This window comes from Salvelinus alpinus, chromosome 9, assembly GCF_045679555.1.
Source record: "Salvelinus alpinus chromosome 9, SLU_Salpinus.1, whole genome shotgun sequence".
Lineage (NCBI taxonomy): Eukaryota > Metazoa > Chordata > Actinopteri > Salmoniformes > Salmonidae > Salvelinus > Salvelinus alpinus.
The window spans coordinates 38,051,125-38,066,191 of NC_092094.1; the positions used below are offsets into that span (position 1 = coordinate 38,051,125).

The 15,067-nt window shown below is 42.6% G+C and overlaps 1 protein-coding gene across 2 annotated transcripts in view; it reads left to right on the top strand.

Moving 5' to 3' along the window:
* The first annotated feature begins 550 nt into the window (after positions 1–550).
* cpne2 (copine II) overlaps positions 551–15,067 on the top strand; it is a 33,711-nt gene continuing 19,194 nt past the window's right edge. Inside the window, exons 1-10 of one of the 2 annotated variants that reach the window (XM_071416980.1) lie at positions 551–868; positions 6,072–6,274; positions 7,732–7,911; positions 8,037–8,111; positions 8,492–8,563; positions 8,759–8,842; positions 9,041–9,130; positions 9,304–9,402; positions 9,897–9,983; positions 14,178–14,237. In XM_071416980.1, the coding sequence (XP_071273081.1) occupies positions 6,101–6,274; positions 7,732–7,911; positions 8,037–8,111; positions 8,492–8,563; positions 8,759–8,842; positions 9,041–9,130; positions 9,304–9,402; positions 9,897–9,983; positions 14,178–14,237 (921 nt within the window). In that variant the 5' untranslated portion in view covers positions 551–868; positions 6,072–6,100. The remainder of the gene's footprint in view (positions 869–6,071; positions 6,275–7,731; positions 7,912–8,036; positions 8,112–8,491; positions 8,564–8,758; positions 8,843–9,040; positions 9,131–9,303; positions 9,403–9,896; positions 9,984–14,177; positions 14,238–15,067) is intronic. The other variant, XM_071416981.1, reaches the window with a different exon arrangement.

Here is a 15,067-nt window from a genome sequence, read left to right on the forward strand (position 1 = left end):
GGGAAACTGTTGAGCGTGAAATACACAGCAGCGTTGCCGTTCTTGACACACCTCCAGGCACCTACTACCATATCCCATTCAAAAGCACTCAAATATCTTGTCTTCCCGTTCACCCTCTGAATGGCACAATCCATGTTTCAATTGTCACAAGGTTTAGAAATCTTTCTTTAACCTTTCTCCTCCCCTTAATCTATACAGATTGAAGTGGATTTAACAAGTGACATCAATAAGGGATCATAGCTTTCACCTGGTCAGTCTATTTCATGGAAAGAGCATGTTTTGTATCATCAGTGCATACATTTGAGTGTAAATGTGTCAAATAAATGTAATATATGCTTATTTTGGGGAATTAAAAGCAAAAACATGTGTTACAAAGGGTTAAGGAAAGTAAATATGTTACTGCTTGTGCTTGACATTTTTTAAGATAAAAATATGTTGGGGCTTTTAGGGTTAACTTTAATGGAAACAGTAATGTACCCTAATATACTGTACTTATGTGTCAAACGCATTGAGCTATATAACATTCGGCCCTGATTAATGATTACACAATAATAGTCTATGTTAAGAAAAGTATGTAGCTATTCCCGAACCAGAGCATTTATGTTCTCATTTTGCTGAAGGCATTGAGTCGGGTGGAGTTGCAATGCGCGACCACTTCAATTGCTCCACTACAGCACTCGGCGAGAGACTGTCACAGACCAGAATGACCTCCCCTCGCGGCCAACCACAACAATTTGTATTCCCTTGATTATATGTTTTGGACATCATGAAAATAACGTCAATGTGTGCATAGAAAGAAAAGTGTTAAAGTTATCAAGAAGAAGCGTTCTTCAGAGAAGAGTATTAGTAAAAAATCACATTTACCAAGGTAAGTGAATATTGGGACACTTGTGTATTTTTATCCTATGCGATTTAACGATATTCATATATTATGTCTGGAAACATGTCAATTAAGTAAATGTCTCTTTTAATAAAAAATACAATCTGTTCCAATGTGTGCTGACTGAAATATTGTCAGTGTATTAGAGATATTGATTGATTGTAATTGTAATGTTCAACGTACTATTTCCTGAAATTGCAAACTGATGCACATATTTATGGTGGCACACAGGATATGTCAGATGTTAATGTGAAAAGAAAGCACAAAGCTCAAGCTGTCAACCACAAGAGGAAACGGAGTCAGTTGTCACTAGTTCTAAAGTAGAAATGTCAGTCTCCTCTGAGACTCATGTCTTTACTTCTCTGGTTCACTCTTATCTGTCTATTAAAAAGGGACATATACTCTCTCTTTCTGTATCTATCTTTGCTCCATCTTTCTCTGGATTTACCTGTGCTCATCCCTTTTGTTGGTAGTTCAAATCTATTCTGAAATGTTTTGAATTTCCATTGTACGCAACCATCAAAATTCTCACCCACCCCATAAGTATTCTCAAGTGACATTTGCTCTCACAGTAGATGAGATGATGCAGTCAGTCTAGTCCTCCAGCACTGAGATTAGTGAAGATGGGAATGCAATTTTCAGCTTGGGTTGACAATTGTCTTGATTGATAGTCATCTCGATAGATCTATGCGTATCTATATGTGTTGATTTAGCCTGGACCATTTGAAGATAAAGTCCCTAGTTACTGGCCCGGTACCCAATTTAATATTTTTACCATCTGAATAAATGGTTTGAGAAAAGTTTTCCTGCTGATTAGAACAGCTCAAGGGGCACCTGAGGGGCCCTTTATGTTTGCAGACAACCAGACCTGTATTTATCTGTGAGGTCACTTCCCTCTACCACACTGAACACAGAGAGGAGAACAACATGATACTGAGGGTGGTGACTTGGGTCTGTAACTCTTTTAGGTAGCCTACTGTATTCAAATCAGTTTTCAGTGTGTGATTATATAATGGAATATTCAGCGACGCACATGGCAAAATGTAAACTAATAGGTTAAAGTATCAAAGATTTTATTTGAACTTCAATACGCCTACAGTATGTGGCATTATCTATTTTAGAATTCAAGTCACTGAGACAGTTCTAGACTCATTCAGATCCTGTAGTCTTTCCCCATTTCCTACTACCCCACAAAGATGCGTATCGTACTCTGGCCAGAGCTTTGCCTTAGGTGTGAAGAATGTGTTAACTCCAGTGACTGTAATGTTGGATGGACTGAGCCTGAGGGGCTGTTTGGGGATATGGAGTGAGTTATCACCCTCTTTATTTTTGGTATGTGAGCAAGACTATGCTGATGTCTTCTGTATAATATTTTTGCTGATACCAAAACAACATTTAACTGTTTACATTATACAAGCAATTGAGAATATGATACTTTTGTACACTTGCTTGCGAATCCATCCACCCATGAAGATGCTTATCTTATCTTAGCTTATGATTTGGTTGGAAGTGTGTGATGTGTTTATGTTTATGATGCTGTACACTTCAGTGTGCTCCCATTGTACACTTTTGCTTTGGTTGAATCTAATTATTGATAATGGAAAGACCTTTCGATGGAACGAGCTTCATAGAGAGCCTCATATACGACCTTTAGATGGAACGAGCATCATTAGGAGCCTCATATATGACCTTTAGATGGAACGAGCGTCATAGAGAGCCTCATATACGATCTTTAGATGGAACGAGCGTCATAGAGAGCCTCATATATGACCTTTAGATGGAACGAGCGTCATAGAGAGCCCCATATATGACCTTTAGATGGAACGAGCATCATTAGGAGCCTCATATATGACCTTTAGATGGAACGAGCGTCATAGAGCCTCAAATATGACCTTTAGATGGAACGAGCGTCATAGAGAGCCTCATATATGACCTTTAGATGGAACGAGCATCATAGAGAGCCTCATATATGACCTTTAGATGGAACGAGCATCATAGAGAGCCTCATATATGACCTTTAGATGGAACGAGCATCATAGAGAGCCTCATATATGACTTTTAGATGGAACGAGCGTCATAGAGAGCCTCATATACGATCTTTAGATGGAACGAGCGTCATAGAGAGCGTCATATATGACCTTTAGATGGAACGAGCATCATAGAGAGCCTCATATACGATCTTTAGATGGAACGAGCGTCATAGAGAGCGTCATATATGACCTTTAGATGGAACGAGCGCGCGCCATAGAGAGCCTCATATATGACCTTTAGATGGAACGAGCGTCATAGAGAGCGTCATATACGATCTTTAGATGGAACGAGCGTCATAGAGAGCCTCATATATGACCTTTAGATGGAACGAGCGTCATAGAGAGCGTCATATATGACCTTTAGATGGAACGAGCGTCATAGAGAGCCTCATATATGACCTTTAGATGGAACGAGCGTCATAGAGAGCCTCATATACGATCTTTAGATGGAACGAGCGTCATAGAGAGCCTCATATATGACCTTTAGATGGAACGAGCGTCATAGAGAGCCTCATATACGATCTTTAGATGGAACGAGCGTCATAGAGAGCCTCATATATGACCTTTAGATGGAACGAGCGTCATAGAGAGCCTCATATATGACCTTTAGATGGAACGAGCGTCATAGAGAGCCTCATATACGATCTTTAGATGGAACGAGCGTCATAGAGAGCCTCATATATGACCTTTAGATGGAACAAGCGTCATAGAGAGCCTCATATATGACCTTTAGATGGAACGAGCGTCATAGAGAGCCTCATATATGACCTTTAGATGGAACGAGCGTCATAGAGAGCGTCATATATGGCGCCTACATATAACAGTCCATTAACCATATCAGAAAATGACAATGGGCGGCAGGGTAGCCTAGTGGTTAGAGCGTTGGACTAGTAACCGAAAGGTTGCAAGTTTAAAATCACCGAGCTGACAAGGTACAAATCTGTCGTTCTGCCCCTGAACAGGCAGTTAACCCACTGTTCCTAGGCCATCATTGAAAATAAGAATTTGTTCTTAACTGACTTGCCTAGTTAAATAAAGGTTAAAAAAAATAAAAAAATAAAAATGTAGAAAAAATGCGCATTTTGGTAAAAGAAAAATATTTTCAGTGTTCATTATAATCTTACAATGCATTACTTCAGTTCATTACTTATGGTACAACATACAGTGCATTCGGAAAGTATGCAGACCCCTTCCCCTTTTCCACATTTTATTATGTTACAGCCTTATTCTACAATGGAATTTTAAAACATTATTCTCGTCAATCTACACGCAATACCCCATAATGACAAAGTGAAAACAGTGTTTTTGATATTTGTGCAAATGTATTAAAAATAAAAACAGAAATACCTTATTTACATAAGTATTCAGACTCTTTGCTATGAAACTCAAAATTGAGCTCAGGTGCATCCTGTTTCCATTGATCATCCTTGAGATGTTTCACCAACTTAATTGATTGGACATGATTTGGAAAGGCACACACCTGTCTATATAAGGTCCCACAGTTGACAGTGCATGTCAGAGCAAAAACTAAGCCATGAGATCAAAGGAATTGTCCGTTGAGCTCCGAGACAGGATTGTTTCGAGGCACAGATCTGGGGAAGGGTACCAAAAAATGTCTGCAGCATTGAAGGTCCCCAACAACACAGTGGCCTCCGTCATTCTTAAATGGAAGAAGTTTGGAAACACCAAGACTCTTCCTAGAGCTGGCCGCCCGGCAACACTGAACAATCGGGGGAGAAGGGTCTTGGTCAGGGAGGAGCTCTGTCACTCTGACAGAGCTCCAGAGTTGCTCTATGGAGATGGGAGAACCTTCCAGAAGGACAACCATCTCTGCAGCACTCCACCAATCAGGCCTTTATGGTGGAGTGACCAGACCGAAGCCACTCCTCAGTAAAAGACACATGACAGCTCGCTTGGAGTTTGCCAAAAGGTACCTAAGGACTCTCGGACCATGAGAAACAAGATTCTCTGGTCTGATGAAACCAAGATGGCATGAATGTCAAGCGTCACTTCTGGAGGAAACCATCATGCTGTGGGGATGTTTTTCAGCGGCAGGGACTGTGAGACTTGTCAGGATTGAGGGAAAGATGAACGGAGCAAAGTACAGAGAGATCCTTGATGAAAACCTGCTCCAGAGCACTCAGGACCTCAGACTGGGGCGAAGGTTCACCTTACAAAAGGACAACGACCATAAGTACACAGCCAAGACAACGCAGGAGTGGCTTCGTGACAAGTCTCTGAATGTCCTTGAGTGGCTTAGCCAGAGCCCGGACTTGAACCTGATCAAACATCTCTGGAGAGACCTGAAAATAGCTGTGCAGCGACGCTCCCCATCTAACCTGACAGAGCTTGAGAGGATCTGCAGAGAAGAATGGGAGAAACTCCCCAAATACAGGTGTGCCAAGCTTATAGCGTAATACCCAAGAAGACTCGAGGCTGTAATTGGTGCCAAAGGTGCTTCAACAAAGTACTGAGTAAAGGGTCAATGTGATATTTCTGTTTTCATTTTTATTTATTTTTTTACAATTTGCTTTGTCATTATGGGGTATTCTGTGTAGATTGATGAGGGAAAAAACAATTGAATCCATTATAGAATAAGTCACGTAACAAAATGTGGAAAAAGTAAAAGGGTCTGAATACTTCTCAAATGCACTGTATGCAGTCCTACATCTGTGATCTGTTGGTATTATAATCCATTTCCTATACCCTGGTTCCACTAGCACCAGCAGTGGAGGGAGGGTCTTACACAATGGCACATCAGTATCTTAGCAACAAGAGCCCTCACCACACTCCTCATGTCCTTACATTACGTTACCTGTGTATGAATGTTTGACAGAGTACAGCTTTTATTCTCTCATATGACACATGAAGGACCCCTGTATATCAATTATTCTGCATGTTTTTCATGCAGCTGAATTGATTCGTTCAACTCTCTGGATACTACACATGGATCAAATATGTGTTTTATGTTCTATTGAATTTGGAATATGAGAATTTATGATAGGTCCCAAATTCTCTGTCATTAACCGCCCTGCATTAAACATCCTCATGTTTTTGTGCATCTCTCTATCTTATTTTGAACCTATGAGTCTCTACTGAATGCTCCATGCTACAGTAATGTCATTCATAGTGCTGTTTCTCTGTGCTATGTGTGTTCCTAGGCTGTGGGAGGGCTGACACTCCTGCGAGCATGGCCTACACGCTTGGCACGGGGCCTGACTCTGCGCCAACCATGGGTCCCCAGAATTGCGTCACTAGGGTGGAGCTGTCCGTGTGCTGTGGCAACCTGCTGGACAGAGACGTGGCCTCCAAGTCTGACCCCTTCTTAGTGCTCTTCCACGAGGTGGACAGCAACTGGGTTGAGGTGAGGGGAGGAGGGTGGGCATGTGTGGGAAAGGTTGAGGGGGTCAATTATAAAGGAAGAAAAAAGGAGAAATGACTGTTGGAAAAGTGGAAGGAATGAAGGATTGTAGGGGTTGAATAAAGTGGTGAAGTAAACCACTTGAGAGGGTGAAATAATCATTAATAAATATCCTCTGACTGTTGATTACTCTCAATGTTTTATCGATTGATGCTCGCCAAGTTCGCAATAACACACAGTGTTATCAATGTATAATGGAGAAACATCAATCCAGAGCCGTCTTTGAAGCTGTGGTGTCTTGAGGAGTGTGGATCTGTGTGTGCTCCGGGTGCCCTCTCATTGCCAGAGAAAGACATGCCTGCCTGCCTGGGTACTGTTGTGTTGAAGCAGGCTAAGTGTGATCGCTGCAGGCTTGGGCTGTCTGTCAACAGGGCAGGCTCCAACATGAAACCAGCAAAGCGGTTGCTGCAGTTACCATGGAAATTTGGACGGAAACAATTATGTTCTTAATGCGTGGAAAGAGAGTGGAAAGAGTAATGAGGAATGGAACTTACAGGCAAACAGGGAAGGGACATGGAAAATACCCAGTGGGATTTGAAAACGGGGAGCCTATATGTAAAAAGACCTCGGAGGATGTCTACTATTCCAGAGATGTAACATTTAATCTCTTAAAACACACTGAGCATGTAGCCATCCTGACAATGGTTTCTCTTTGGATCATGATGAAAGCTACAGCTCATAAAACACACAACTATACACAAACATTCCAAAGCTATATGAAACAAAAACGCAGAGAAGAAATAGAGGAGTGAAGGGTTTTTAAAGGGAAGGGCTTTTCTTCCTATCTGTCTCGGCATGAGAGAAGGGTTCACTCTGGGTGGAGGAGCCATCTGTGCTGTGGGGGTAAAGAGGGAAGTGTGATAGCACAGAAAGGGGAGGGAGGTAACAGTCAGAGAAGACGCTGGGAGAGACACAGAGGCGAGGGGTTCCAGTCAAACAGACAGAGCAGCGTTGGAATGTACAGTTTGCGCCAGTCTAGCCTCAGAGATGAGAGCACAATAGGGGTCGAGGACTATGTGAATATTCTATCAGTGAGTCACACATACACTGTGTTAGTCACCACCAGCTAGGTTTATCTTTCACATGAATAAGGCCTTTTCAACCTTACACACCCCCACATGTCCACCTCCAATCCAGTGGAGGCTGCTGAGGGGAGGACGGCTCATAATAATGGCTGAAACGGAGTAAATGGAATGGCATCAAACACATGGAACCCATGTGATTGATGTATTTGACACCATTCCACCAATTCTGCTCCAGTCATTACCACGAGCCTGTTCTCCCCAATTGAGGTGCCACCAACCTCCTGTGCTCCACTCTGTGTACTCGGTGTTGGCACGTTTGTGTGTGTGAATACAGTACCTGTTTGACAAAACCATATTCCTCTGTATCATTTTCAGATTGGTCGAACAGAGACTGCGGTAAATAACCTGAATCCAGTGTTTGGGGTGAAATTTAAGGTGGACTACCATTTTGAGGAGGTCCAGAAGCTCAAGTTTGCGCTGTTTGATGAGGACAAGTGCAGCAGCCAGCTGTATGAGCATGACTTCCTGGGAGAGTACATCTGTACACTGGGGGTGGTATGCTACCTGTCACACTGTTCTTAGAGTCTGTCTGTGACCCCTTTCTGCATCTGTTTATCACCTGTTTGTTATGTTTATTTGCAGTTGGGCATTTTCACCTCTCTCTGGTCTGTTACCTTTAGATTGTGTCCAATAAGAAACTTCACCGGTCACTGACCTTGGCCAATGGCAAGCCAGCTGGGAAAGGAACCATCACAGTGAGAACATCATGCTTGCACAACTCATACCCACAGAGCGATCCAAGAAATAAAGACATGTCCACACACACACACACACACACACACACACACACACACACACACACACACACACACACACACACACACACACACACACACACACACACACACACACACACACACACACACACACACACACACACACACACACACACACACACACACACACACACACACACACACACACACATACACACTCACACATACACACTCACACACTCACACTCACACATTCACACTCACACTCACACATACACACACACACACTCACACACGTTCTGTAACATGGTACAGTTTTACACTGGATACAATACAGTAACGGTTTCTCTTGTGTACAGATAACTGCGTTGGAGCTGTCAGACAATAGAGTAATCACACTGACCTTGTATGGGAGAAAGCTTGACAAGAAGGTAAGAGTCACTGCCCACGTAGTACCATATTATCATCACTGTTAAGAAGTTCTTACGTAATATTTGGAACAACAAAATGATTTTGTCAATAAAGACAATGCTCATGAAACAACAACAATGCCCTCTCCAAGTCTTCACCGTGGTATGCTGGCAGCTATGTGGGCCGTTGTCAAACAAGATTGCTTTGTTTTGCAGGATTTCTTTGGTAAATCAGACCCTTACCTAGAGTTCCACAAGCAAGGAGATGATGAGAAATGGATGTTGGTCCACAGGACAGAGGTGAGTTGGCTCGGTAGTTGGTCAGGGGTGGCTGTTTAGACTATTTCAATGTCATCACTGTAGAACTAAGTGTATTAAATCACTAACAAAGTGTATTACCACCTGGTAATACGTTAACTGGATTGACCTAGCTTCTGAGTTCTGTCTTCCAAATGACATGGAAGAAGTTGGATCTCTGTAGCTGTTTTTGTGCTGCAGGTGATAAAGAACACTCTGGACCCGGTGTGGAAGCCCTTCACAGTACCACTCATCTCCCTCTGTGATGGGGACGTAGACAGGAGCATCAAGGTAAGTGAGGTTTACCAACATGTGCATTAATCTGAGGACGATGGCATGAAAATGTTAGCGAGGGAATCCCCTTTAATATACGTGAAAAGCCAAATACATTTTAAGTGATTTCTTGTGGTATGACGGAATGTTCTGATCTTTTTGTCCTTCCTGTGGGTTGTCTCATATTGCAGGTACTGTGCTATGATTACGACAACGACGGAAGTCATGACTTCATTGGAGAGTTTCAGACCACTGTCACCAAGATGAGTGAAGCCCAGAATTCACTGGAGGTGAGGGATGTATTTTAGATCTGTTCCTGTTTATCTATGGGGTTTTGTTCTGTATGGGTTAGTCATGCTTTGATGTGGATCTAAGACCATTTTCACATTGTCTCCAATCTCAACGCACTTCTCACTGTGAGTGAATGACTCACTTAAGACACTCAATGCACCTAACACAGCTCACCAATTCTGAATGGAGGATGCCCGTTCATTTGGATATTCGCAAGTGTTTATTTACTAACACGAATTCAATCTACTGCCTGTTTTAACCTCACTAAGGGATGTTGGGTAACACTTTATTTTACAGCTTGGTAACACCTGGTGAGAGAAGTAGGAAGTTACATTTTACTTCAGTTTTTGGCTGCCAACTTCTTCCTGAAAACCTTGTGTCATTTGCTAATGGCAGAAATGCAAATAGAGCTGGTGTGAGAATGAGTGTAAATTGTGTGGGTGTGCAGATGGGTCTTAGTTGTAATTTTTCACTTAGTGTTCCTTTCCGCCAGGTCGAATTTGAATGCATTAATCCGAAAAAACAGAAGAAGAAAAAGAGCTACAAAAACTCTGGAATCATCATTCTGAAGTCATGCAAGGTGAACTACTGCACTGAGGCTAGGTAACACGGTCACCACTGATAAATCCATGATAATCTAAAATTTCAATAAGCATTTCTCAACGGCTGGCCATGCCTTCCTCCTGGCTACTCCAACCCCGGCCAACAGCTTCGTCCCCCCTGCAGCTACTCGCCCAAGCCTCCCCAGCTTCTCCTTCACCCAAATCCAGAGAGCAGATGTTCTGAAAGAGCTGCAAAACCTGGACCCGTGCAAATCAGCTGGGCTAGACAATCTGGACCCCCTCTTTCTAAAACTATCCGCCGCCATTGTTGCAACCCCTATTACCAGCCTGTTCAACCTCTCTTTCGTATCGCCCGAGATCCCTAAAGATTGGAAAGCTGCCGCGGTCATCCCCCTCTTCAAAGGGGGTGACACCTTAGACCCAAACTGTTACAGACCTATATCCATCCTGCCCTGCCTATCAAAAGTCTTCGAAAGACAAGTTAATAAACAGATCACTGACCATTTCGAATCCCACCGTACCTTCCCCGCTGTGCAATCCGGCTTCTGAGCTGATCACGGGTGCACCTCAGCCACGCTCAAGGTACTAAACAATATCATAACCACCATCGATAAAAGACAGTACTGTGCAGCCGTCTTCATCAACCTGGCCAAGGCTTTCGACTCTGTCAATCACCGTATTCTTATCGGCAGACTCAATAGCCTTGGTTTTTCTAATGACTGCCTCGCCTTGTTCACCAACTACTTTGCAGACAGAGTTCAGTGCGTCAAATCGTAGGGCATGTTGTCCGGACCTCTGGCAGTCTCTATGGGGGTACCACAGGGTTCAATCTCGGGCCGACTCTTTTCTCTGTATATATCAATGATGTCGCTCTTGCTGCGGGCGATTCCCTGATCCACCTCTACGCAGATGACACCATTCTGTATACTTCTGGCCCTTCCTTGGACACTGTGCTAACTAACCTCCAAATGAGCTTCCATGCCATACAACACTCCTTCCGTGGCCTCCAACTGCTCTTAAACGCTAGTAAAACCAAATGCATGCTTTTCAACCGTTCGCTGCCCGCACCCGCCCGCCCGACTAGCATCACCACCCTAGACGGTTCCGACCTAGAATATGTGGACAACTATAAATACCTAGGTGTCTGGCTAGACTGTAAACTCTCCTTCCAAACTCGTATTAAACATCTCCAATCCAAAATCAAATCTAGAATCGGCTTTCTATTTCGCAATAAAGCCTCCTTCACTCACGCCACCAAACTTACCCTCGTAAAACTGACTATCCTACCGATCCTCAACTTCAGCGATGCATCTACAAAATAGCTTCCAATACTCTACTCAGCAAACTGGATGCAGTCTATCACAGTGTCATCTGTTTTGTTACCAAATCACCTTATAACACCCACCACTGCGACCTGTATGCTCTAGTCGGCTGGCCCTCGCTACATATTCGTCGCCAGACCCACTGGCTCCAGGTCATCTATAAGTCTATGCTAGGTAAAGCTCCGCCTTATCTCAGTTCACTGGTCACGATAACAACACCCACCCGTAGCACACGTTCCAGCAGGTATATCTCACTGATCATCCCCAAAGCCAACACCTCATTTGGCCGCCTTTCCTTCCAGTTCTCTGCTGCCAGTGACTGGAACGAATTGCAAAAATCGTTGAAGTTGGAGACTTTTATTTCCCTCACCAACTTTAAACATCAACTATCTGAGCAGCTAACCGATCGCTGCAGCTGTACATAGTCCATCTGTAAATAGCCCACCCAATCTACCTACCTCGCCCCCATACTGTTTTTATTTTATTTACTTTTCTGCTCTTTTGCACACCAGTATCTCTACTTGCACATCATCATCTGCTCATTTATCACTCCAGTGTTAATCTGCTAAATTGTAACTATTCGCTCCTATGGCCTATTTATTGCCTACCTCCTCATGCCTTTTGCACACACTGTACAGTGGGGCAAAAAAGTATTTAGTCAGCCACCAATTGTGCAAGTTCTCCCACTTAAAAAGATGAGAGAGGCCTGTAATTTTCATCATAGGTACACTTCAACTATGACAGACAAAATGATATTTTTTTTTCTCCAGAAAATCACATTGTAGGATTTTTTAATGAATTTATTTGCAAATTATGGTGTAAAATAAGTATTTGGTCACAGACCTGTAACTTCTTCTTTAAGAGGTTCCTCTGTCCTCCACTCGTTACCTGTATTAATGGCACCTGTTTGAACTTGTTATTAGTATAAAAGACACCTGTCCACAACCTCAAACAGTCACACTCCAAACTCCACTATGGCCAAGACCAAAGAGCTGTCAAAGGACACCAGAAACAAAATTGTAGACCTGCACCAGGCTGGGAAGACTGAATCTGCAATAGGTAAGCAGCTTGGTTTGAAGAAATCAACTGTGGGAGCAATTATTAGGAAATGGAAGACATACAAGACCACTGATAATCTCCCTCGATCTGGGGCTCCACGCAAGATCTCACCCCGTGGGGTCAAAATGATCACAAGAACGGTGAACAAAAATCCCAGAACCACACGGGGGGACCTAGTGAATGACCTGCAGAGAGCTGGGACCAAAGTAACAAAGCCTACCATCAGTAACACACTACGCCGCCAGGGACTCAAATCCTGCAGTGCCAGACGTGTCCCCCTGCTTAAGCCAGTACATGTCCAGGCCCGTCTAAAGTTTGCTAGAGAGCATTTGGATGATCCAGAAGAAGATTGGGAGAATGTCATATGGTCAGATGAAACCAAAATAGAACTTTTTGATAAAAACTCAACTCGTCGTGTTTGGAGGACAAAGAATGCTGAGTTGCATCCAAAGAACACCATACCTACTGTGAAGCATGGGGGTGGAAACATCATGCTTTGGGGCTGTTTTTCTGCAAAGGGACCAGGACGACTGATCCGTGTAAAGGACAGAATGAATGGGGCCATGTATCGTGAGATTTTGAGTGAAAACCTCCTTCCATCAGCAAGGGCATTGAAGATGAAATGTGGCTGGGTCTTTCAGCATGACAATGATCCCAAACACACCGCCCGGGCAACGAAGGAGTGGCTTCGTAAGAAGCATTTCAAGGTCCTGGAGTGGCCTAGCCAGTCTCCAGATCTCAACCCCATAGAAAATCTTTGGAGGGAGTTGAAAGTCCGTGTTGCCCAGCAACAGCCCCAAAACATCACTGCTCTAGAGGAGATCTGCATGGAGGAATGGGCCAAAATACAAGCAACAGTGTGTGAAAACCTTGTGAAGACTTACAGAAAACGTTTGACCTCTGTCATTGCCAACAAAGGGTATATAACAAAGTATTGAGATAAACTTTTGTTATTGACCAAATACTTATTTTCCACCATAATTTGCAAATAAATTCATTAAAAATCCTACAATGTGATTTTCTGGATTTTCTTCCCTCATTTTGTCTGTCATAGTTGAAGTATACCTATGATGAAAATTACAGGCCTCTCTCATCTTTTTAAGTGGGAGAACTTGCACAATTGGTGGCTGACTAAATACTTTTTTGCCCCACTGTATATAGACTTTCTTTTTTCTACTGTGTCATTGACTTGTTTATTGTGTTATTGGCTTGTTTATTGTTTACTCCATGTGTAACTCTGTGTTGTTGTCTGTGTCACACTGCTTTGCTTTATCTTGGCCAGGTCGCAGTTGCAAATGAGAACTTGTTCTCAACTAGCCTACCTGGTTAAATAAAGGTGAAATAAATAAATAAATAAAAAACATGCAGAGACTAATAGATATACATTATGCCTCTTAATTAGTCAATCCATTATGGAAATCACAAAAAGGCATATTAAGTCTAAAAGGAAACAGCTTTAAATGTATTATGAATCCACATTAAAGCGTTATGCACACAGCTAATGAATTGTCGTTCATAATAGTATTTTTTATTAAAAAACAAATGCCTGTAATGTGGCTTTGCTTCAGGCAGGGATTAGAGTAATGGCTCCAAATCCCTATTTAATTCATGTATTAATATCAGCACAAAACACCTGTCAGTCTCACACAGTCCACCACGGTTCTGCCTGCAGTAATCACCTTTGTTCAGGCAGCCAATTACTGAATCCTATCAAAGTGCCACTGCCACGCCTCCTCCAATTATTTATCCATAGGAAAAACAATTTGAACTTGCTTGAGTATGGAATAGTATGAACAGAGTTTGAATAATGTTTGAATAATGTCTCCTCAGGTTGAAAGGGACTATACCTTCCTGGACTATATTTTAGGTGGATGCCAGATCATGTTCACTGTGAGTATGAGGTCATCACTCAACTCAGTGTGTCTCCCACTCTACCTGTAAACTCTGACCCTTTACTCCTACTCTCAACCGTCTCTGCCACCCACCTACAGTAACTCAGACATCCACCTACCCCTGGCAATGAACTCCAATATGTAAAATTACACATAACTCAGGATGGAACACAAACACACTGCGCACACACACGCACGTACTGTATGTACGCACACATACTAACAAATACCTTTTGAAATACACTACCGTTCAAAAGTTTGGGGTCACTTAGAAATGTCCTTAAAAAATATATACAGTGGGGAGAACAAGTATTTGATACACTGCCGATTTTGCAGGTTTTCCTACTTACAAAGCATGTAGAGGTCTGTAATTTTTATCATAGGTACACTTCAACTGTGAGAGACGGAATCTAAAACAAAAATCCAGAAAATCACATTGTATGATTTTTAAGTAATTCATTTGCATTTTATTGCATGACATAAGTATTTGATCACCTACCAACCAGTAAGAATTCCGGCTCTCACAGACCTGTTAGTTTTTCTTTAAGAAGCCCTCCTGTTCTCCACTCATTACCTGTATTAACTGCACCTGTTTGAACTCGTTACCTGTATAAAAGACACCTGTCCACACACTCAATCAAACAGACTCCAACCTCTCCACAATGGCCAAGACCAGAGAGCTGTGTAAGGACATCAAGGATAAAATTGTAGACCTGCACAAGGCTGGGATGGGCTACAGGACAATAGGCAAGCAGCTTGGTGAGAAGGCAACAACTGTTGGCGCAATTATTAGAAAATAGAAGAAAATAGAAGAAGTTCAAGATGATG